The sequence below is a fragment of the Epinephelus moara genome, chromosome 18 (assembly GCF_006386435.1).
Source record: "Epinephelus moara isolate mb chromosome 18, YSFRI_EMoa_1.0, whole genome shotgun sequence".
In the NCBI taxonomy this organism is placed as follows: domain Eukaryota; kingdom Metazoa; phylum Chordata; class Actinopteri; order Perciformes; family Serranidae; genus Epinephelus; species Epinephelus moara.
Genome location: NC_065523.1, coordinates 36,775,682 through 36,801,553, shown reverse-complemented (window position 1 = coordinate 36,801,553; position 25,872 = coordinate 36,775,682). Strand labels below are relative to the sequence as shown.

Here is a 25,872-nt window from a genome sequence, read left to right as displayed (position 1 = left end):
CAATTTATTTTCTATCTACATGCTTCCACTCAGTCAAATCATTCAGCAACACAACATATCTTTTGGCTTCCTGTTTGTTTTAGAATTTAGAAATCTAAAGGTGACGGCGATTTTGCCATCAGGGCCCCTCAGCTTTCGAACAACCTGCCTGAGGGGATAAGGCTCGCAGATTCGGTATCTTCTTTTAAATCACTTCTTAAAACCCACTTTTATAGACTTGCCTTTATGTGATGTTGTCTATTTTAGATTTAGGATTTTAAACCTTATTTTTTATCTGTTAATTTATTTATCTTAATCAGTCTATCTTTTATTATTTTATTTGTATTTATTCTTTTGGTCTTAATCTCATTTGCCTTTACCATGACATCTGTGTGTGTAATTCATGGCTTTGCCCTCTATTTTACTCGTTTTCTGCCCCTGAGTATTCCGCTTTTTGCTTTGTTTGCCAAAGCACTTTGTAAACTCTGTTTTTAAAGGTGCTATATAAATAAAGTTATTATTATTTAGCACAATAGTATTTTTATAACCTTGTAATTTTTTCAGATTTTTATTTATCTGTTTATTTATTTATGTTTACAAATCCAGTACCACTGTAATATTTTTTACTTTTAAGTTTACTGTAATATCTAATGATTTCTGATTTTATGAATGATTATGTTGTCTGTATTTTATTTTATTTTTTTTACTTGTTTCATTGACTAGTTGGCACCTGATCAGATGTAACACTCCTGATCTCATTATTTTTTATTGTACAATGACAATAAAGACTTTCATTCTTCATTTTCCGTGTCATTGTAATGTTTCTACCTTTAGGTTTATTGTAATATTGAATGATTCATCACAGACTACAATGTGTAGTGAGAACAAATGTTTGTTATTGATCATGAAACCATTTTGAGGCCGTGACTGATGTCTGAAACCAGCTGACTGAACATGACAGTGACATAACCTGAGCAGAGTGCATGTGAACAGCAGTGAAAAGCATCCTGACGGGCCCAAGGTGGAAAAAGTGACACTGATTAAATCTAATACCCGAGCGGTGACATCACTCCCCCAGATGAGGAGGCTGCGTCCGGATTGGACGGCGGCCGCAGCCAATCAGGGAGCACACACATGGGAAGAGTTTAAAAAAGATTCAGAAAAGTGTCGGAAAGTTGTCTGAAAGCTTCGCCAGCAGGTCCGAGCAGCACCGCCGCCACCACACCGACACACACAAGATACCCAGGGATTTGTTCTCGACTGTTCCGTGTGTCTCCTCCCGCCTCGGACTCAGAGCTGTAACCTGCTTCTCCATTTTTAAAGCCCTGCTCAGCTCCACTGTAAATAGACAGAACTACAGAGATGACAACACATTTCAGGAGCGGACCAGCCTTCGGTCTTTCTGCCGAGGTCAAGAGCAAGGTACGTTTAAAACTTATTTTTTTTACACTATTAAAAACTGTATTAATATGAAGGTACTTAATTCAGACACGTAGTAGCAGCAGGAGCATCGATTCTTCTGGAGGGGTCAAGGGTCAAAGAGGGCTAACGTTAGCTAGCATGATGACGTACACTGTAAACACCACTCCAGCACCGTTTGAATGTGTTTTAAATAAAGATGGCGTCCTTTATAACAGGAGACATCACAGAGGGGTTTGTGGTCAAGCGGTGGCTGCTGTGATATTCTGAGGTCCTTATATGGAGAAAGTTTGAGATAAAACCTTCTTCATTAAACACAGGGGTGGTAGAAGTACTCGGATACTCAAGTAAAAGTAGACATACCACAGTCTGAAAACACTCAGTTACAAGTGAAAGTCCATTCAAAATGTTACTCAAATAAAAGTATAGAAGTACTATCAACAAAAGGTACTGTTCTCATGATGCAGGCTCCTGTCAGTGTTGTTTAGGGACTGTTCGTTACTTATGAGGGGAGGCGGTGGTGCAAAAAAGGGGGAGGCATGTCAAGTAATTTTTCAAGCACTGGGGACAGACTTATGTTTTTTATTTGGCGTAGGGGAGGGGCATACAACTTTAAATGGCTGTATTTTGTATTTAAATGCCCACCTTTAAAGAATACATACACGGGGCGTCGGTGGCTTAGTGGTAGAGCAGGCGCCCCATGTACAAGGCTGTTGCCGCAGCGGCCCGGGTTCGAATCCAGCCTGTGGCCCTTTGCTGCATGTCATCCCCCCTTCACACTTACCTGTCCTGTCCAATAAAGGCAAAATGCCCCCAAAAAAAAATATCTTAAAAAGAATACATACATGTTTTCTTTAAAATCGCAAATATATTTATCACAGTTAGAAACTGTTCAAACTGTAATTATTGTTGGATTTTCACATTTCCAACAGTCCTTGAACACCTAATAATTTTTTAAACCCTGGGGAGGGGGAGGTACCCACTGGCTTGGTGGGTAGAGCAGACGTCCCATATACGAAGGCAATGTGCTTGATGAAGTTGCCACGGGCTCGACCCCCGACTGCCTTCTCTAACAAAGTCAAAAAACAAAACAAAAAAACACTGGGAAGAGGACTTGCATTTTTTATTTTGGCCTAGGGGAGGGACATACCGCTTTAAAGGGTTGTTATTTATTTTACGGCAGATTTTTAAAGAAAACATGCAGGAATGTTTTCTTTAAAAATTGCCCAAATTGCACTATTTATCATAGCCAGACGCTGTAAAAACAGAAATTATCATTAGATTTTCACATTTCTGACGGTCCTTGGACTCATCATGTGTGATAAAAGCTTCTGTCAGAAAAAAAAAACGACAACTTTTAGATTAAAATACTGATACTTTATGAAAATCCTTTCATTCTATGTTGAAATGCTTGAAATTTTGCACAAAATGAACCGTTTGCACGAACTAACGTGAAGGCACAACACGAGTAAAAAGAGTAAATCTTAAAATTCAGTGACTAATGTATGGTGACGGGAGGATTGTGCATGCAGTCACTCAGGGAAGCTCAAGGGAAAATATTTGTAGCATCGAGGAGGGTCAATATAGTCACACCCAGGCCCAGCCCCTCCTCTAATAAATAAAGATCAGTCCCTTATGACAGAGAATTATATTAGTCAGTTTTAATCACTAACAAATACATGTAAGGGACTGTTCTTTACTTACTAGATAAGAGGGGTTGCTGGGGTGTGAATTTGTTTTTTGTTTTTTTGTGTAAAAATGCAAAACTCTCCTTCTACCAAAAGCTTGTTTTTAGGCTTTTAAAACTTACCCTTTGATGTTTGAAAGTTAAAAGTTAAAGACGAAATCCTGGAGTTGAAGGAAGCGTCTGTTTTTCGCTCTTGTCGTGGTTGCTGGTTAGTCAGTGCAAACAGTTTAATTTTGGCCAAATTTTAAATGTAGAATAAAGTGATTTTGATAAAATGTCACTATTTAAAGCTCAGATTTAGTTTTTTTTTTTTTTTTCTTACAAAAGCTTCTGTCCCACGTGATGTGTTTAAGGTCTGTCAGAAATATGGAAATCCATGATAATTTCTGTTTTTACAGTTTCTGGCTGTGATAAATGGTGTCATTTTGTTGTTGTTTTGCTTGTTTTTTGAAGAAAATATGTCTTCTAAATTGGCAGTAAAATAAATAAAGAAGGAAGCCTCTGTCTTTCACTCTTGCTGTGCATGCTGGTTAGTCAGTGCAAACCGTTTATTTCTGGCCACGCTTAATTGTAGAATAGAGTGATTTGATTAAATATCACTATTTTAAGCTAAAATTTGATCACAGTTTTCTCTGATTGAAGCGTCTGTCCCACATAATGTGTTCAGGGACTGTCAGGAAATTTGAAAATCCAACAATAGTTCAGTTTTTACAGTTTGTGGTGGTGATAAATGATGTCATTTTGCCGATTTTTAAAGAGAACTTTTATGTTTTCTATAAAAATAGGGGTTTAAATTCTAAGTACAGCCATTTAGAGTTGTATGCCCCTCCCCTAAGCCAAAATTAAAAACGTAAGTCCCTCCCTAGTGCTAAGAAATTATTTGACACGCCTCCCCTTTTTTTGCACCACCTTCTCCCCTCATAAGTAAAGGACAGTCCCTAATGGTATTTTACTATCGTAGTTCATTAATATGAAGCCACTTCTACATGTTTTTTATACTACAGGTTAGATTAGAAGTTTAATACTCTGTCTAATATGTAGGTGTTAAATAAATGTAGTGAGTTAAAAGTACAATATTTGCCTCTGAAATGTACTGGAGTCACATTAAGTAGCATAAACTGAAAATACTCAAGTACATGTCAAAACTGTACTGAAGCACAGTACTTTTGTGAATGCACGTACTTACACTCCACCCCTGATCAAACAGGGCAGACGGGGCACAAACACTGACACAAAAATGTGCCATGTGGATGTAACTCTCACCTTAAATTAGATTTATTTTTTTTCATTTGCCTGTTAAAGTTATTAAAAAGCGGCTGTGATGTGATGAGGCAACTCATTCCTGTGTGATTCCAGGTTGTTTAGGAAACGGCTCTGGGTACACACTTTGATAATAGTGAGGGAAGTGATTGTTTTGGAGGTGAAAGCGGGTCTTAGTGGCCAAATAATTGGTGTGATTATGACGGGGCAGGGCACTTAGCCTGGGAGAGAGAAGCACAAAGGGGGGTGAAGCTGGACTTGTATTGTATACAAAGGCGTAGCTTTGGTTTGAGAAGTGGAGGGACACAGTAAGACAGGGGGTCTGGGGACAACCCCCCGGGGAAACATTTAGTTGGTCATCATGCTACATTCTGCCAGTGTAGTGCTAAATATTCTGCTCATCTGTGACATTTTTCAGAGTGTATATACGAGCAAAATCAGCTGCTGAATTCACGTCTCAGCCAGGATCTGACGGCTGGCCAAACAGAAGCATTTTGAGCATGATTGGGGTTAATAAAATCTTAAATAAGTGGCTGTGATACATACGGGATTTTGAAAAGTCTACAGTGAAACTTACACCACATATATTATATTTATATATTATGTTATTCTTCTTGGCGGTAAAAAATCAAACGGGTTGAAACACGAGGAAATGTGACAGTTTTTTAAATCTTTAAATACAAGCATGTTGGTATTTGTAATATCTCAAATATAAAGCAATGCTTTAAAGGCTGATTTGCAAAATTAAAGGAACATAACGTAGACTGTTATGAATGTTATTGTGTGAGTGAGTGACATGGGGTCAGTAGAGACAGAAGCACTTAAATATTCCTTTGCTTAAACCACAGTAGTTGTACCACAAAGTAAAAATACTCCAATAAAAATGTTACTTAAGTAAAGTATTAGTAGCGGGGTGTACATGTCAGTGTTATGTTAAAATATTAGACTACTGTTAACATTTTTATGCACGTTGATGATGCCAGGAGTTGAGTTGAAGCTGCTTTTAACCACTTCTCTGATGATAGGTCCATATGTATATGGAATAAGGCTGGAGAATAGATGTCGTCTTAGATTTTGGATGTTGTACTGTCGTAACTTTTCCCAGTTTTCAAGGCCACATTACAGTAGAGTGATGTCATCTTATGAACTTAAATTTTATGTAAATAGCAGTTTTTGAAACACAGTTACAGTAAAACTAAACATTTTACAACCCAAGAAGGATGAACAAACTAAAATGTCACCAAAACAAAAGATAAAATAGGAGGACAAAACTACAATCAAGATAATAAACAAGAAATCAGATTTACTTTATTGATCCTTGAGGAGAAATTCTGATTCGTTACAGTTGCTCCGATGTAAAGAATAGAGAATTATACGAGGTAAGAATATGAGAGGGAGAAAAGTGTGTAAATATAGAGCATTAAATAAAATAAACTGGACATGAAATGTGCATTAAAATAAAAATAAAATGTGCTTTATGCTACTGTGTTAAACACTAGTACTTAAGATAATAATGATTAAAATATGAACATAAAACAAAATCAATTTTATTCCAGCGGTTCTTTACCCACTTTGTCGTTATATTATCCACATTACTGATGATAATTAATCAAAAATATCACTGACAAATATTGTGAAAGCACCCAAAGTCAACCCTACAATATCATTACGGTATAGGTACTGAGGTGTTTGGTCAAAAATATCATGATATTTGGTTTTCTCCATATCACCCAGCCCTAATGTAAAATATTAGACTGTAAATATAAATATAAAGTAGCATGTATAGTCACTAAAAGTAGAACTACCTCAAATTTAAGCTTGTGTAATCGAGTAAATATACTTGGCTGCATTCCATAACAGCATGGTGTTGTACTCAGCAAAGTGTGAAAATACACAGCCACATTTCCAAGCGTTTAATCCGTCACCACGCTGACAGGAAGTGTTGATACAGCGATTGTCAGTAGAGTTTAGTGTTTTTCTCTCTGCTGCCTGTATCATGACAGTAGTGACTCTGTACAGTGGGATGAGTCAGAGCTGCTGACAGTCTGCTCAGGATGGGAAAGGTCAGCGTGTGAGTGTTCCAACTCCCCGATCATCATGATTATTGTCCTGGAGGGATGTCGCCTCTTCCCTGAATAGTGCCATCTCTCATCAGAGCTTTAATCTCACACAGAGGTGCACTGCACTCCACGAAGCCCACATTCCTTTCATTACTGCTCTTCAGCACTCCGCAGGCACAAATGGAGGTTTGAGTGTTCGGAGCTGGTCCGGCTGTTTTGTCGATTATGAACACGAGGGCGAGGAGAAAAGTATTTTCTGCCGAGTGGAGACAGTGTTAGGCGGGTAAATAAAATTTTTATATGAGTCTTATTAGGGCTTCATGGGTCACGCAGGGATGGTTGAGTTCCAGCGGCGTGACATCAGAGAGCAGCAGAGATGCAGCAGAAAGACTGACAGGTACATCAGCATAATCTAATGGCCTTTTAAGGAGTGACCGGGCTCTGACTTGGAACTTGAGAAAGTGTCCTTACTCTAAACAGTTTACATCCGAGTCAAGAATGACAAAACACTGCTCTGACAGAACACAGGTGCAGGTGCAGGAGACGGACGGTGCAAACAAAGCCGTGCCAGCAGCGGCTCACACAATGGATCCATATGACATGATATGATGTCAGTGGAACTATTTCTTTGTTTGTGCGTGGAGGGATTTGCACTGATCAGTTACATACAGCTAAACGGGTGAATGTGTTTACACTCATGCTCTGTTCTCTGTTGTTGGAAACGTGCAATAATTCAAACGGCATGTGGACCAACACTTAGAGTGAGGCGATTAAACTTTATCTAAGAATTTAAAAGCTGGATTCATCAGCTCGGTGCACTCGGGTGCTCTGCTGCTACTGTTCAGCCTTACTTGGTCTGGTATGACCGGTAGCTCATGGTGGCTAATGTTAGCAAATCTTGGCTACCTTTCAGTAGGTAGTGCTGTGCAACGGACATCACATGACATCACAGTTCACTGAATTTCCCTACTTATGCTGCTGTTACACAACTGTCCACATTTCACCGGTTATGTTTCAGTTAATATTGACTTTTGCTGACAAAAACGATACACCTTTTTCAAATCCTCACTTTAAGCTAGATATGTTGTTTTAATACAGTAAAGAAGCCAGACTACAGACTTAATAAACCTACAGTGTTTTGTCACAGACTGAAAACTGATAAGATACAACTTTATTTATCTTGAGGCAAAGTTGGAGGAGTGCAATATACAAAGCCTAGAATAATATAGCAGATTTATAGAGATGCCCAGTTGTGCGGTACGTCAGGATGACTTCCTCAAGCCCCAAGATCACATTGAAGTTGGTGAAGGTGGCTTTAAGCAGTAAGATGTCGTCTCTGCTCTGGACTTGGACGCCATGATGAGTACGATCTCTGCATGGTTGGACAACCAACCGCGGTGAAGTTTGAGAAGTCTCAAGGCGTCAGTAACACATTGGATACTCGGATCGTCCTAGAGTCTGACCAGAAGGAGGAGGGTGCACACCTACGGACCTTTGATCGATGCACTCAGCCAACGTTACTTTATTTCCAGTCCATATCAAGAATGCAAAAAGAGGAGGTGCTCTAGGAACTACACGGCGCCAGACTTCCCCGGCTTCCTCAACGACCTCGTCTGGCTCATGTATTTGAAACACAAGAATTTGTAAAAAATTATAGAATTCTTTTATAGCAAATCAAAAACCTTGTTAACAGTATGGTGCAATCCAATATATCCAACATATATAACGACAAAAACAGGTCACCAGTATGGATGGTTCTCCGTTTGTACATTTGTTCAGACTGCACCTTGACCCATAACCTAAATAAATAAAATGCTTTTTATTTCCCGTTGTCTCTAAAAGGAGCACTGAGAGTCTTACTGTGTAATAAAAATACTTTATAATGAGGCGTATGAAAAGAAGAGGAATGAAAATGAAAAAGGCCTGCGGACATTTCTGCATGGAGAAACACACACACAGGCGTACCGTACTTGAGCTGATGTACTTGCATGCTTCCTGAACTTTTTGGGGTTAAATACTCTCGTTGTAAGTTGCTCTGGATAAAAAGTGTCAGCTGTAAATACAGTTGGAAATTGACAACATTTTTTATTGTAATAAGGAACTAGGTTTAAATGAGGAGTAAACAGGATTAAGTATATCAGCTCAGTGCCAGCTTACAGTAGGCTATTCGTCCAACTACGGAAGTATTGTACTTATTTTAAGGTACTTATACTGAACGTGAGTGTTTCCATTTGATGCTTATTTATACTTACACACTACATTTCAGTTTTATTGTACTTTTTACTTTATAAAAAACATGATGCACTTAAAAACAAAAGAGAACCCGATGCATAAAAACAGATTGAACCAATAGTTTCCAACCTATTTTTCCTTGTGACCCCTTTTAACAAAAGCAGGCTGGTAATTGAAGATTCATCAGGTCTGATTTATGTTTATGAGTCGAAAATGGTTTCTAAAGCTCAGAAAAAAAGCAGTTCTGACTCCCAGAGAGGAACAACACAACTAAATCAAGCTCAGCCACGCCGACTGGAACCTGTCGATGCCGGCCTGTCTTTATCAGACGTGGTTTGCCTGAGTACAACTCGCCTCGCTGTAAAAGGGCAGATTCTGGAAAACCCAGAGGGAGAGAGGGAAAGAGAGGTAATATGAGCCGGGCCAATCGGAGCAGACGGTCGGAGGCAGAGGGAGGAGAGTTTGGGAAAGCTGTTTCTCCCAAGTTTGGTGTGATGGCCTGGAAGCTACACTATCCCTGCAGCTTTGAAATACTTGTTTGTGTTGGCTGCTGATCCCAGACTGTGAAGACTTATCTGCAGAACATTCAGGAAAGGGGGACAAGGGTGTGTGTGGGTGTGGGTGTGTGTGTGTGTGTGTGTGTGTGTGTGTGTGCGAGGAGGTGGGGAGGTGTGGGGGCAGCCTTAAACCTCATGCCAGAATTCAAAGTATTAGGGGCAAAGTGTTTTTGCCAATAAGGAAATACATGGAGAGAAGCGAGAGAGAGGCCCGTGTGTGTTTCTCCATGCAGGAATGTCCACAGGCCTTTTTCATTTTCATTTTTCGTCCTGTTCTTTTTATACGCCTCATCATAAAGTATTTTTTTATTATACAGTAAGACCTTTAAAGACCGTACAGTTACGGCGTACCGTCCCTTATGAGAAAATAATGCCTGGAACCAGGGTTAGTTTGAAAGCATGAAAGAGACATTGTATTAAAATGTATTTATGTATACGCAAATATTGTGTGTGTATATCGAGGGGCTTTGTGCTGTTACGTCACCTGTTTCTCTTGAATGCTGAAGACCAAGCTTATCTCATCTTACCTTAATTGAAACAGAGTGTGTACATGAAGATTTGAGACTATGCCATATTCACAATGTTCCACTGCTACTAAACCATCCCTCATACAGTTTCACCTTATTTTTCCCTTCCTTTATTTTCTGTCATGATGGAAATGGTAACGCTGTAACCTATGGATGTTATAATTACAGGGCTGATTAACAATTTTGGTATTTAGTAATCGGTATTCTTCCAATTATTTAATCCCAGTTAACTGCGACTGTAACTTAATCTGGTGCTTTGGGTATAGAACAGCGCCTGACACATAAAACTTGTTCAAGGAAGTTTTTATATTTCCCTGTGATTCCCTGTGATCACATGCAACAGAAACTGGAAATGTGCAGTACCCATAATGTGAAAAACCATCTGAATGCCCTGCAGGCGGAGCTTATATTTTTTATACTTTTTTAATACCTTGTTTTGTGCACTTTATCTTTTACGATTTATTACCCGTCTGTTTCTGACACGACTATTTCCTGGAACTCAAACATTTCAGTTACAGTCACAGAAGAATTTTTATACGCCCAGACTGCGTGCAGGTGTACAAATGGCAAAAAAAAAAGTTATCTTATCTCTTGATTAATGACACAAATTTTTCCAGGAAACTTTTTGGGGATTAAACGAAAACTACAAAACGGTAAAACAAAGCGTTTCCCTACGATTGAAAACACTAAATTTGAACAATATGGAGTGGAATTTGTATCCGACCGGGCAATATTTGACATGATCTGATGCACAAACTCCACAAGAGTTAAAAAGGGCAAACTATTTCTTTAGTCATCTGTTTTCTGTTTTCCGTGTCTCATGAAATTCATTAGAAGGACTAAACGCTTGCCACCAGAGAGTAGGCTTGGTCATGGAGAGTACGATGGGCTGAAGTCAGCTGTCGTTCTGTAACAAATCCAAATATAAAACAAAAGCCTAGTCTCATGTTTGATCTCTCAGTGGTGTTGTTAAAAATATCGATACGTATCAACTCTTAATTTTTGGAATTCAGGCCTCCTTTTCTGCAGTATTGATACGCCGATACCAGCTGTGCCTATTTTTAATATTCTCTGCGACGAATTAAGAAAAGGAAAGCCATCATTATCATGTTGTAGCCTTGTTGTGTATTGTGACAACACTATCTCTGATGTCGTTCCCTGTCCCCTCAGCTCGCAGGGAAGTACGACCCCCAGAAGGAAGAGGAGCTGAGAATGTGGATTCAGGATGTGACGGGCAAAAGGATCGGGGACAACTTCATGGAGAGTCTGAAGGACGGCGTCCTGTTGTGCGAGTGAGTGTGTAGACACTGATAGGACGGAAAGAAAGCACAGAAGCATCAGACCTTTTAATCAAACTCATTTCTTTAATATCATTAGTCATTGTTTCGAAGTCCCCCTGAACAGCTTCTTGAATTGTGTCTCTCTCTTTTTGCAGACTCATTAATGTGCTCCAGCCAGGTTCTGTGAGAAAGATCAACAACTCCAGTCAAAACTGGCACCAGGTAATGCACCAGCTCTGTGGAAAGAATATAAGCCTTATTTGTCCTGCTAGTCTCAGAGTCGGGGTCGCTTTCCAGAGCATGTGGAACTTGGTTAGTCTACCGTACTGGCATCGACAACACAGAGTTTATTTACATTCCATAAAGTAGCTGCCATACCAAACGAAACAAATGTCAGCGTTACTTTTATTAGGACTGAACAAACAAACGGTGCTCTTGAGACTTGATTGAAGCTCTTTCCAAAAATGCTCTCTATCACATTAGCACTTGTAAATGAATGCATGTATAGTCAGACTTTATGACACAATGATCTCATTATTTTCTTCATAGTGTTCGCACCAAACTGTAATCACAACAATATGCTTATTAACTGTCTGGCAGAGAGTGTTTAGATAAACCGACTGACGTCATTTTCATGTCTGGACATTAAATATAAGGCCACAACTTCGCAGCTGGTTAGCTTAGCTTAGCAGACAGGCTGGAAACAAGAGGAAACAGTGAGCCAGGCTCCGTCCAAAAGAATCAAAATCTGCCTACCAGCACCTCTAAAGCTCACTAAAGCCGTGTTTCCACCAAAAGTTCCCAGAACATTAAATCCCAGGTTTATGAAACTAAAAGGTTCCCTCAGCCTGTTGTTATCTGCACTTCCACCGGAGTCTAAATATCCATGAAGATTAGACAAATTAGTCAGCTGTATGAAAAAGCAACATGACGGGACGGGTGCTGCTGGCGGTCGCAGGGGTGAACGCACTCTGCAGCCTGCTGTTCAGTGTTCCCGCCCATTTCACACTGAGGAAAATAAACCTTAGGCTTTTTGTCTCACTGCAACAACGGTTACTGCTGCAAAGTTGGATGAAATCAGTGAAATGCAGAGGAGGGAAATGAAACTCAGAGCGTCTGTCTCCGCAGTAAATCATCTGTTGAGTATTTGATGGTTATTTATTTGTGCTTCAGAACGTAACCGCCGCGAAACAATCAGAAAATAAGATTTATTTCCATCATTTTCTCTCTCATTTCACTGCGACGCAGCACTGCAGCGCTGTCTGTCAGCTCGCTCATGCAATCTCTTTTTCTCTCTGTTTTTAAAATGAGTCAAGAAGCCAACAGCAACTTTACTTTTAGTGTTATCAAACAAAAGCCCCATTCCACCGAGTAGTACGGGACAACTCAGTTTTTTCTGTTTCCACAGTGAAAAGTTGTGGATGGTACCAACAGAACCGTTCCTTCCCGTCCCCATGTTTGGTCCCCCCTCTGTTGGGGTACCTAGCACACAGATCTGGTACTAAAAGGTGGAGCTGTGAACACTGCAGTCTGATCGAGGCTCATGTAACCACTGTTCATACTGTGGAGAGTTTTATTAGTAAACTGTAACTATAAAATGAAAGGATGTTTTGCTGCCTCTCACAGCAGCTGGAGTCTGAGAAAAAATAACTTCATTCACTGGGCCGACTGCCGGCGACTTTTAAGGTGGAACGTTAACTTGTAATGTTACTCAATGCATGAGTATGCATCCCAATCCTCACTTGAAGGAGGGAAAAAAAGCGTCGCAGACAGTCGTTCCTGTGGGCTCCAGCAACACTAAACCCCTGAGCTTGCCTGAGAAGGACTAAATGCACAAAGCTGCTATTTTTAAATATCCCATGGAGAGAGACTCTCACTGCAGCCTGTTCTATTTTGTTCTGAAAATGTGGGCGTGCAGCCTCGTTCTGTGGACGATAAACCAGGTGCAGACTGATAAAGGAGGAAATACAGTGAGTGCTGGACGGAGCAGTGAGTGACAACAACCCCGCCCACATTTAAGAGCACTGTCTGTGGTGGAAACACTAGGGTCTAGGTACCATGTCTGAAGGGTTACTGTTGGTTCCAAAGGTACCATACTGAAAGTGTTTGGTGGAAACTGGGCCAAAGAGAGAAATATTCTAACTTCTCGGACCTAAATCGATGCCAGCTGTTTCCCCCTGTCTCCACACTCTCCATCAGTAGCTTCAGATCTATGATACAGATATGAGAGCGATATCAATCGAACTCTCTGCAACAAAGCGAATAAACGTATTTCCCCCACATGTGAAACTTTTCCTTGAATAGATGGAAATAGCTGCATTCAGAGTGAAACACAAGGGAACTACTCAGTCTGTATGTAAGATGCCAAATAGATGCTCTACTCAACTGGTTCCATTGTCTCCTTTTTTCCTCAGCTGGAAAACATAGGGAATTTTGTCCGTGCAATCACAGAGTACGGCCTGAGGCCACATGACATCTTTGAGGCCAACGATCTGTTTGAGAATGTCAACCACACTCAGGTCCAGAGTACACTCATCGCTCTGGCTGGAATGGTGAGGGCAGCTGCACACACTCACACACATTGTTACACCAATGACACATGCTGTAGGAAAGGCTGATACTGGTGCTTTACTCGCCGCTGATTGGCTCTGAATGAGAGGAGCAGGTGCAGTCAACAAAAAGCCTGCAGAAACCACGAGTATCAATGATGATGTGCACAGTGTTGCAGCGATCAGCCTCCCTGTGAGAGTGCTTCGTGTTACACGGACCAGCACTACAATATGGCAGCAGCAGTATCATAATAAAAACAATATGGGGATGAAAAACACACTCGATTACCTCCATTTTCCCTTCTGTCTCTGCCACCTCTCCCGCTCAGGCCAAGTCCAAAGGTTTCCACTCCAAGTACGACATAGGAGTGAAGTACGCCGAGAAACAGCAGCGCCGCTTCGCTCCAGAGAAGCTCAGGGAGGGACGGAACATCATCGGCCTGCAGGTCAGAGCGGCAGAAACCTGTACTCTATTACTTTATGAGCTGCGTGTGAGATTGTAGATGGATGTGTGCAGAGATGTTCTGCTGGTGGAGACAGTTATCATTGTGCCCTCTGCTGGACTCAGCCTGAATGACTAATCTTTATTGAGTCTTCTCTAAATATTGGATGGGATTATTGATTCAGAGGATAACAGGTTAATGGAAACTGAGTATTGAAGCCTAAAAAGATCCAGGAAGACATTACAATGAGCAGCTTTCTCTAAACAAAGAGTTAGTATCTCGAAGTAATGAGAAACTTTCTCAAAAAAAAAAAATCTCAAAATAATGGGAAACTGTCTCTAATGACTCAACGTCTAAATATAATGAGAAACTTGCTCAAAATAAAAAATAAAGACTTTTCTAAAATAATTAGTATCTCATAAATAATGAGAAACTTTATCAAAATAGTAAAACTTTCTTTTAATTAATGGTAAACTCTCAAATAATGACCTAAAAATAGCGGGAAATGTTCTCAAAATAAGAAATGCTGAAATAATTTGTTTCAAAGATAATGACTTAGTATCTCAAAATAATGAAACTTTCTCAAGATCTTAAGATCTAAAAATGACACCTTCTCAAAATAGTGACAAACTTTCTGAAAATGATTTTATAATTTAAAAAAACTCAAAAACTCAAATCTGAATCTCAGAATATTCAGAAACTGTCTCAAATAGTGACTTAAGATCTAAATATGAGAAATTTTCTCAAAATAAAAAAAACTTTCCTAAAATAATTCGTGTCTCAAAGAAAATGACTTAGCCTCTCGTTATTTTGAGAGATACTTTCTCAATAGTAAGAAACTTTCTTAAAATAATGACTAAACTTTCTCTAAATAATGAGAAACCTTCTCAAATAATAAAACTTTGTCAAAATAAAACAATCTCAAAATCATGGGAAACTGTCTCTAATGACTCAAGATCTAAATATAATGAGAAACCTGCTCAAAATAAAAAATAACTTTTCTAAAATAATTGGTATCAGAAATAATGAAACTTTCCTTTTAATTACTGGTAAACAGTCTCAAATAATGACTTAAGATCTAAAAATAGTGGGAAATGCTCTAAAAAATAATAATAATTTGTGTTTCAAAGATAATGACTTAGTATCTTAAAATACTGACAAACTCTCTTAAAATAATGATTTTAGAATTCAAAATAATGAAAAACTCAAATTTGAATCTCAAAATAATGACAAACTTTCTCAAATAGTGAGAAACTAATGACTTCATATCTTCAAATATTTTGACTTGGTGTCTCATGATATTGAGAAACTTTATCAAAATAGTAAGAAACTTTCTTTTAATTAATGGTAAACTGTCTCAAATAATGACTTAAGTTCTAAAAATGACACCTTCTCAAAATGGTGACAAACTTTCTTCAAATAATGATTTTATAATTCAAAATAATGAAAAACTCAAATCTGAATCTCAGAATATTCACAAACTGTCTCAACTAGTGACTTAAGATCTAAATATAATGAGAAACATGCTCAAAATAAAAAATACTTTTTCTAAAATAATTGGTATCAGAAATGAGAAACTTTCCTTTAATTAATGGTAAACAGTCTCAAATAATGACTTAAGATCTAAAAATAGTGGGAAATGTTCTCAAAAAAAAAAGAAAGAATTTCTGTTTCAAAGATAATGACTTAGTATCTCTCAAAATAATAAGAAACTCTGAAAATAATGACTTTATATTTCAAAATAATGAAAAATGTTCTCAAAATAATGACTTAGTGTCTCATGATACTGAGAAACTCAGAAAAAGACGAATTGGTATCTCAAAATAATGAGAAACCTTCTCAAATAATAAAACTTTGTCAAAATAAAAAAATATCTCAATCATTGAAAACTGTCAATAATGACTCAAGATCTAAATATAGAGAAACTTGCTTGAAATAAAAATAACTTTTCTAAAAGTAGTAGCAATTGAGTAGTATCTCAGAAATAATGAGAAACTTTCTTTTAATTAATTATAAACTGTCTCAAAATAGTGACAAACTTTCTGAAAATGATTTTTAATTCAAAATTATGAAAAACTCAAATCTGAATCTCAAAATATTCAGAAACTGTCTCAACTAGTGACTTAAGATCTAAATATAAAGAAAAAATTGCTCAATATAGTGAGATATGACTGAGTTTCTCAAAATAATGAGAAACCTTCTCAAGTAGTGAGAAACTAATGGCTTCATATCTTCAAATATTTTGACTTGGTGTCTCCTGATAATGAGAAACTCAGAAAAAGACGAGTTGTTTCCTCAAAATAGTGACAAACTTTCTCAAAATAATGACGTATGATCTAAAAATAATGGAAAACTTTCTCTAAATAGTGACTGAAAAATATTGAGAAGCCGTACTCAGTCATTATTTAGAGATACTAACTCATCACACAGAGGGTCTGTCTTAACGACTTACAGGATGTTTTTATTTTTCAGTGACGCTGGCACAAATGGGATATGTGTGATTTATTTTCAGTCGTACAGAAACTTCCCAAAGTGACGACTATGTCCTCAGACTAACAGCGTGTCTTTAGATATTTAACTTGCTCCACTCTGCTGTGTCTCCAGATGGGCACCAACAAGCTGGCCAGCCAAAAGGGCATGACGTCTTACGGCACGCGACGCCACCTGTACGATTCCAAGATGGCCATGGACGCTCCAGTGGACCAGTCTACCATCAGCCTACAGATGGGCACCAACAAGGGAGCCAGCCAGGTGAGGACACACGCAACCAAAACTAAGGCCAAAACTATGTAACACCATGCAACAACAAGAGAAACATACTTTATAACTAGTCTCGTGCTTTGATTTAAATTAAGTATAAATGTTTGTGTCGTATATTTACGTTACCTGTCGAGCACTTTTAAAACCTCTCCGTCTTCCCCCAGGCTGGCATGACAGCTCCGGGAACCAGGAGGCACATCTTCGACAAGAAGCTGGAGCTGGAGAACTGTGACACCACCACCATCTCTCTGCAGATGGGCACCAACAAAGTGGCGTCCCAGCAGGGCATGACCACCTACGGCCTGCCGCGCCAGGTCTACGACAACAAATACTGCACCAACCCCACCGAGGCCTACTATAACAACGGGAGTGAGGTGGAGTTTGATGGCTACAACCAGTACTCTGACTGAAGAAAACCACAGACGGCCTCACCACCCTTCCTCCTCCTCCCTCCTTCCTCTTTGCTTAACTTCAGACAACCAACCACAGCTGTCTCTGTGACGAGCAAACCTTCCAGACTGTTATTTAACACTGATTGACGTCATTGTCGTCTCCATTCCCCGTCTTTTTTTAAACATACTTTTTACTCTTAAGAATTTATTGTTTGTCTTTCCACGAGTAAAAGAAAAAGAAAAAGAGTTTACGCTGACCTTACGTCAAAGATTTCATGCAGTGGCCAACCTCTGTATCTGTGAAGAATTTTATTAACGCTAAAAATACCCAGACAACTCAGATTTATGACCTTTGCTATTTATAGATTTTTTTTGCTACCGCTTTTTATACTTGCATTGTAGTTAGAGAACTGTTCATACCCCTCGCCTCACTGTCCACCTCCTCCCCGCTGTATCCAGTTTGAACACTGACAAAGCAGAATTTAAAGTTCCTCGAAACAAGGAAACAAGTGACCGTGTTGGTGCTATTGAACTTTGACCCAGTTGGAACAGAGTCCACGTTGGAGCCCCGCAGGCTCCAGGATTACCACTCCTCGGGAAGGCGCTCCGGCTCCACAGACTGACCGGGGCCCGACGACGCAGGAGGACTCGCAGCTTTGTGCGGACATTGCTTTGTTTTGTGAGCACGTGCGCTGTCATGTTCACGAGCCTGCCAAATTATCCATCACGCCATTTTACTGGGCTAATTTCCATGGCTTTGTGTGCGGCATGACACTTTGGTTTTATAAGGAAGTATTTGGAAAAAGTAGAGGGGTCTGTCAGATGTTTTTATAACGTAAAAGAGCAAATGTAGGTGTTGCGATATGAAGTTTGAAGTTAGGGGGAACCAGTTTTTGTCCCGTTGTTTCCTCCATGCTTTGGGAAGCGTCCTGTACCTGCCTGATGCCTCAGTGACCTTTGGCTTTAGTGCTGTTGCTCCGTTTGCACTTTACCCGGCTTCACCTTGTAAGCAGTACGCAGCAGTGGGATTTAAAGAAGTACATTTGCTCAAATTAGGGCTGCAACTAACGCTAACTTTCACAGTCACTTAATCAGTCAGGTGTTTGGTCTTTAAAATGTCAGAACATGGTGAGAACTGTCGATCAGTGTTTCCCAGAGGACGTCCTCAAATGTCTTATTTTGTCCTCAACCCAAAGACAATCAGCTTCCTATCACGTAAAGAAACTGCAAAATATTCACATTTAAGAAGCTGGAATCAGAGAATTTTAACTTTTGTTTTCTTAAAAATAAGGTGATTCATTTGATAGTTGACAACAAATCTGTACTTAGGTAAATTGGAGGTACTTTACTCGAGTATTTCTATTTGATGCCACTTTATACGTCTATAAAGCACTGCATTTCAGATAGCTATATTGTTCCTGTTATTCCACTACTGTAGTTATTTGTCAGTTAAAGTTAATTTAAAAAATTAGATTTTAAATTTAGGTTATAAAATGATGAATAATATGATCACACTCACTGGGGCCATTTTCTTGCATTTGGTATTTTTACTTTTTATACTTTAGGTACTTTTTAATTCACATTTCAAATGCAGGAGTATTTTTACTTTGTGGTATCGCTACTTTTACTCAAAAGTATCAGAGTACGTCATCCACCACTGTCAGTAGATGTCAGAGTAGACCCAAGTGCCTGTAGCCCCTCGCTGATAATTGCTAAGTTAATCATGTTGACTCTTATTTTGAATTTCCTGCGTCATACTGTTAATCCACCGAATATCTTGAATGTATTGTTATCAGACAGTTTGAGGGGATTACTTTCAACATTAGAAGACAGAAATGTTCATGTCCAAAGTTACAGAGCAGGCTCAGGCACCTGTGGTTGAGTGGCACACATCGAAACCTCTGCATTTCTTTGTGAATTATTCAGATTTATTGGCTTTTAATTAGCTGTTAAATAAGCTTCACGTGCTGAACGGACCGACAGATTGGAGCTCCTGAACTGTTCAGTCACTCAGCAACAGAAAGCATCACAGCCATGATGTACGACATGTAGCAGCGTGCCATCTAGTGGGGAAACGGCACATGTACACTTACTGTATTTCCATTTCATAGTCTCAACATTCCCTTTGTTTAATCAAAAGCAGGAATGCAGTTTTTAGCTCCCTGTGAAACCCATGTTGCGTAAATGTATGATAACATTTCACCTTCATGTGTTGGCTTTGTTTCAACATTGTTCAAACTAAACATCTTTGCTAACCTTGATTTTTTTTTTCTATATGCCTTTCACTAAACATGACATTTGTGCAATAAAAACACTTGAAAAATACGGTTCTGATTTAATTTTCTCATTACTGTCATTACCTAAAAATACACAGTCGATGTGAGGTACACAGAAGTAGTGAAATAGAAACTGCATGACAACAGAACAAATATATACTGGTGTAAAAAAAAAAACAAAGGTTGGAAAAGATTTGGCAGTTCAAAGAAACGTGTCGACCAACAAATAGTTTCAGTGCATTGTTAGAGGCAGGTTGGAAACTAAACAACGACCTGTCATAGCAACTTATAGTTTTTATCCATACACACAAAGAATACCGAAGGAGGTGGAATGTTTGACACTGATGGGGTTTAGTCAGTTACATTTTAAATCTTAAATATTTAGTCCAAAAATAATGAAAACAAACTACACAAAAAAGAAAAACTTTTACACTGAGAACTGGGATGTAGACAAAACAACATGGCAGCCTCTGGCCCAGCCAGGGGGACGTGTCACGCTCAGCGAGCCACACTGTAGCAAAACTAAACTGTCACGCAAAAACGTAATGCTTCTGTTCTTTGTGCAGATTTTGCTACACTGTGCTGGCTGAACAGTAATTTATTTGGACCAGTCACTGGGGTGAAATACAAGCGAGTGAGGTTAGAGAGAAGGCGAGTCACAGGAAGACACAGCTATTGATTGGCTGCTTCACAGGCATCGATCCAATCACTGTAAACATCCACTGGCTCCGACAGATCTGACGGGAAGAGGTTAAGGGACGTTACAAAAAAAGTGAACTTGGCTTTAAACCTGAATTTCTACTTAATGTGATTTCACAAGACTTTAAGGTTTCCTTCAACCAGACAGGACCAAACCTCTCTGGCAGGCTGAGTCATTGGTCACACGTGATGATAAATTCTGTTGCCAGTTAAAAGGATACAGGTTATAGGAGTCTGGAACTCCTCCAAGCAAACACTGCACGATATAATTCCTGTGTTTCGGGTTCGTTCCCTGGAAGAAAGTTAGAATCTTAGTTATGTTGTTCATGATGCATTTCTCTAAGAGTCCCGCACCTTGTCTAACTTGCAAAAATAACGATTTAACGCTGCAACATTTTGGTGGCTCGACCTTCATCAGTTAACAATCGAGTACCTTCAAGATTTGGATACGTATTTTTTTAGGGAATGCAAGTTAACAACAAGGACATTTATTCTCAAGCACGCTGTTACAGCTGTGTATGTGCTCTGTGCTGCCGTCCCTTTTTCCCCTCCCTTGTAAATCTGCTCAGGTGTGCTGCATTACCTAACGAGGTGCAGCACACCTGGCATGGAGGAGATGCTTAAAGGCCCTGACACACCAAGCCGATGGTCGGCCGTCGACCAAAGTCGGGCCGTCGGTGAGCGTCTGTCGTCCTAGTTTTTGCGGTGTGTCCCGCACTGTCGGCCCTTCGGTGTCAGCGGCTTTTCGGCCGATTGAGCATGTTGAATCGGCGGCGGAGCTTGCCAGTTAGAGAGATCACTCTGATTGGCTGTTCAGGTTTTATTTCCTCGCCCCTGTAGTGAGTGAATCTGCCTGTAGTGAAACCGGGGCTAACCGGTGCTTCCTCCTCAGGCTCCACTTCACTCAGCTGCCCCACAGACCCGCTGCCTCTTCACACTTTAACCTGAATAACAAACCGGAGCTAGCTGGGAGCGGCTAGCGGAGCGTTAGCCGCAGCATGACCGGAGGGAAGCACAGCCAGTTAGCCTCCGCTAGTCTCTGAGCTAGCCCCGGCTCTCCGTTTGGATCCAACCGGAGCACCGAGCCCTGGTTTGTTATTCAGGTTAAAGTGGGAAGAAGCAGCGGGTTTATCGGGCAGCTGAGTGAAGTGGAGCCTGCGGAGGAAACACCGGGACCGTCTGGATGTAATAGTCCGTGGAGGTGCTGCGGTGCTCGGCTGCACAGATAGGAAACCCCTCGGCTGACAGGATGTACCACTCTCTCACTCCGCTCTCTCTCACGCAGAACGTACGTGCTACTTGGCCGTCGGATGTAGTCCGTGTCGTGTGTTCAAATGCAACTGACACAGGGCGACATGAGGCGACATAGACGACGCAACAGTTGGCTTTCGTCACCGCTAGTTCTTTGATGTCGGTTTGATGTGTCCGCACCTTTAGAGCTCCTGTGCAGCAGCAGTGGAGAGAGGCTCTGCTGTGGGGACTGCTGGTCCTGCTGCCTCTCACCGAGGGATCTTTGTTGTCTTGTTTGCCTGTTTTAATTCTAATACATCCCCTGGATTTGAGTGTTTTAAACATGTTCATGTGACTATAATGGGTCAGTGTTGAGTTTTGTTCGCCCCATAGGGCCTCCTTAGGGTGGGGCATAACAAATGGGGGCTCGTCCTGGAGCGAACATCCATGAGGTGATGTAAATGTAAGTTCCTGTGTATATCTCGTGGCCTTTTTTTGTGTAGAGGTCATCTATTTTGTTAAATTCTTTGTGGTTGTTGCTCTGTGTTTAGTTTTGAGCACCCTGACTAGGTAGTCACCGGGCATTTTTGCCACCTATACCTATCTAATGTAAAGTTTTTTGGGGCGTATGTTTAACATCGTTACTAAGCTGTTTTTAACTTTACTTCTATATTCCTCTATGTCTATGTATAATGTTGATTGCTGACTGATCGATGTTTGGTATGTAGTCTTTCCACTGCACCTGGGTAATGAGACGAATTGCAAACTCATAGACAATCCTACCTAAGATGGCCTCTCTTTGTTACAAAACTGTTTGTGATGAAGGTCTCGTCACCGAAACGTTGCAGCATTACATCGTTATTTTTTAGACACTGTGTTGAAGTCTTTTCTACAAGTTTTATTCTTCTCGTCCCACCTGTTTGAGAACAGATGTGCAAAGTATCCCTTCGCTTTGAGTTACTTACATTTTGACATCGCAGGACTTCTCGTGGTTGCAGAACGGGCAGGTGAACTGGACGTCCAGGTTACCCGTCATTTTTTTCTTTGGAGGTGGCTTTCTCTTTGACTTCCTGCGCCCCATTTCTAATGTTGTATATCTGCGGAAAGAAAATAACCATTAATATTACAGTTATATTTTGTTTTCATCAGCTATGGGACACGTTCACACTCGCTTGCATGTTAAACTCTTCCCCACAGAGACGCCAGAGTACCCACGTATGTACCTGTGTGTTTGTTTTTAATTAATGTGAATTTCCAGTCTCTTTGCCGCGCAGGCTGTTTCACTGAGTCACAGTAGTTACGGCCATTTTTTATTGTTTTGCATCCACACTACGAAACAACAGAAATAGAAAACTAACCCTTGTGTTATGTCTAGTAGTGTCTAGATAGAAGACAATAATTCAACATCATAGCTAATCAGTAAGGGACTGTTGTGTTTGGTTATTTATCGGAGGAGGGACGTGGCTGTGGTGTGACTTTGTTTTTGATTTTATTTTATTTTTTTCCTTGAAGCTACAAATAGTTTCCCTTGAGCCTCCCTGAGTGACACGGAAAACGCAAGACCCTCTCTCCATCATTAATTCGTTGTTAGATTTTAAAAATGTATACTTAGATATTTGAAAGTTAAAAGTTGAGGACGAAATACTGAAGTTGAAAAAAGCCTTGGCTTTTCACTCTTACTGTGCATGCTGGTTAATTTGTGCAAAATTTTAAATGAGACATGTAGATTAAAGTGATTTTGATTAAATATCACTATTTTCAGCTCAGACTTTGTTTGCTTTTCTCTGTCTGAAGCGTTTCACATAACATAATGTGTTCAAAGACTGTTGGAAAAGTGAAGCTCCAATGATAATCACTGTTTTCACAATGATAAACTGTAATGTTGACGAAACCGTACATGTTTTCTTTAAAAATCAGTGTTTAAATACAAAATACAGCTATTTAAAGTTGTATGCTCCTCCCTTAAGCCAAAATAAAAACATAAATCACTCCCCTGCACTTAAAAATATATCTGACCTGCCTCCCGCTTTTGCACCACCCCCTGCCCTCTCATAAGTAACGAACAGTCCCTAATGGCTCACCTTGCTCACAGGCAGGTAAGATCACTGGACCAAAACTAACACTACTGATAACGCTGCTTCTTCTCCTCGAGGATAATAACAAAGGTTGCCTCCGATTTAAAAAGTTTTTGAGTTTGAGTTTACAACTCAATCTGAGCCAAACAAATCAACCTAAACACGATCAGAGCTACATTTACACTGAAGCGCCAAAACCGCTACAGGCTAGCATGCTAGCTCGCTAACAGCTACTAGCCTTTCGTTTAAGACTGAATGAGATAAAACTAGCTTTCAGTAAATCACTTGAAGTGCTGAAGGTGAAAGCGAAGAGCGCGTGTCGTGTGTTAAAGGTTTTATTATTTCGCATTTGTACAAAATGATGCGACTGTTATGTGTCTTACCGGAGGGATGTCTTCTGCAGCGGAGGATGCTCTGTGTATTCGATTTCATCCGGGTACTGCAGCATCTCTCTGGCTCTGCTTCTGATTGGCTCGTTGGGGATTTGACTGGTTTGTGATTGGCTCAACTGCGGAGACTGACAGCATGTGTATCCAATAGCAGAGCTCGTTTTTTAAGTTAACGCCCTCATCTGGTGATGCGGCAAAAGTTAATTTTTAATACATCCTTCAAATAATAAAACCCCAACCCCCTCAAAATAAAATAAAATAATTGATTAAAAAAAAAAACTAAAGCAATTTAATTAAAATAAAAATATATTATTTGAAATAAAATAAAATGAAATAATTAAAAAAAATCTAAAGCAATTTAATCCAAATAAAAAACATATTATTTGAAATAAAATAAAATAAAATAAAACTTAACCATGTTGCAATTATACTAAAATAATGTTTTAATTGTAATGCTACATTTTAATTGAGATACTACTGAATATAACATGTTGTATATTATACATCTATATATTAATGTTTTCACATATAAAATTAACCGTTTGCTGAAATTAATTAAAGGCTTTTTTAAACATAAGTTTTAATAAACGATTTAAAAGATGTCACTGATTCATTAAGATTAATTAAGATTCATTGATTCATTACTTTGTGTTACTCTGATTGTTCCATTTGCTCTAACTCAGTGTAATCTACAGGGCAATTAGTTGCTCTGTCAGGGCATATAGTTGCCAACTTTGCTCATCTGCTTCAGTGATGGTATTTTATCTTTATTTTACTGTTATTGTTCCTTATATTTCTTAAAATTGCCTCATTGTTTTTGCTTGGACCCACATTGTGTTAAACATAAAGCACTTGGTCACTTTGTTTTGAGAAGCACTTCATAGATAACGTTTGTTATTATTATTATTTTGAAATCCCATATTTATGAGACAAAATGGTCAGAAATCAAAATCACTTTATTGCACTTTATCAATGAATTCAAACAATATAACACTATCTTATCTAAAGTTAAAAACAAAAAAAGCTATTACAACCTTTAAGTTATTAAATGGATTATAATATTCTGCATGTAACACAAACTCTGATGATATAAAATGTACCCTACATGTATTTTTTGTCTTTTCTTTTTTGTTTGTTTGTTTTTGCTTTCTGTTTATCTATTTTTTTGCCCTTGCATATGGACATGTGCACAATAAAGGGAAAATAAATACAACCAAACCCAACATATTATAGAGCACAATTCATACAACAAGATACAAAACAATGTGCCTCAGACAAAGATATAAAGCACATAAAGACTGATGCGAGAATTTAAAACACATAGAAAGATTTACTTAAAAAACAAAGTTTAAAAAAGGCAGCAGATGTAGAGTTGAGAGAAGATGATGTTGAGCCATCCCGTGATTCATTTCTGAAATGCAGTTTAAAGATTGTCAAGAAGACTCAGATCATCAGGTGAAGCAGAGATACGACTGATATCGATTAATATCATTAATTTTTGTGCTCATAATCAGCTCAGAAACCGTGAAAATGATAGAAATGTGCTATCAAAAGCCTTCATCGTCGTCTGCAGGTAATGGGTTGAGATGCTGCTGAGAGGAGCTGAATGATCTCCCTGTGTGATGTGTGTCCATTGGTCCTGTTCTTTGGGATGCAGCCACGTCTAACCTTTTACTGTGCAGTAATTGTCTGACTTCAGGCCAAAAAATATCAACACAACCCTCGCCCAGGTGGAGCAACTCCATTCCAGGAAGCACTTGCCAACAAATCAATTAGCCTGAATTACCACTTCTGTCATATTGTGGTGCTCTGTATTGGCAAGCGAGGTCCAACCTGCACTTTGCCTCAGAAAAGTAGAATTAAATAAATGAAAATAAATCCCATTTGGCTCTGCTGACATATAAAAGGAAAAATTCTCTTTGGATTATCCAGCTGAGATAAAACAAAACCCACTAATTAAAAGTTTCCCCAAAGAAATGATGAAAGGTCTGAGCCACATCTTAAGGTTGAAATGTGGTGAACAAAGTCTGTGTGTAGGGGAGGTTCCTGCTGCGCCAC

At 39.3% G+C, this 25,872-nt stretch overlaps 2 protein-coding genes across 3 annotated transcripts; one reads left to right on the top strand and one right to left on the bottom strand.

Moving 5' to 3' along the window:
• Nucleotides 1–1,140: 1,140 nt before the first annotated feature.
• On the top strand, nt 1,141–19,470 carry cnn1b (calponin 1, basic, smooth muscle, b). 2 transcript variants are annotated; one of them, XM_050069029.1, is made up of 7 exons: nt 1,141–1,401; nt 10,892–11,013; nt 11,157–11,223; nt 13,416–13,553; nt 13,880–13,996; nt 16,718–16,744; nt 16,918–19,470. In XM_050069029.1, exons 1-7 carry the CDS (start codon nt 1,342–1,344, stop codon nt 17,161–17,163), a joined length of 777 nt encoding a protein of 258 aa, XP_049924986.1. In that variant the 5' UTR covers nt 1,141–1,341; the 3' UTR covers nt 17,164–19,470. The 2 variants fall into 2 exon arrangements, with proteins under 2 accessions (XP_049924986.1, XP_049924985.1); XM_050069028.1 differs by having other exon boundaries at nt 1,145–1,401; nt 16,598–16,744.
• On the bottom strand, nt 19,469–23,949 carry elof1 (elongation factor 1). The gene is made up of 4 exons (XM_050069045.1): nt 23,809–23,949; nt 22,316–22,447; nt 20,342–20,412; nt 19,469–20,158 (listed from the first exon to the last, which is right to left on the bottom strand). The coding sequence occupies exons 1-4, from the start codon at nt 23,871–23,873 to the stop codon at nt 20,094–20,096; spliced, it is 333 nt and encodes a 110-aa protein (XP_049925002.1). The 5' UTR covers nt 23,874–23,949; the 3' UTR covers nt 19,469–20,093.
• Nucleotides 23,950–25,872: the final 1,923 nt, after the last annotated feature.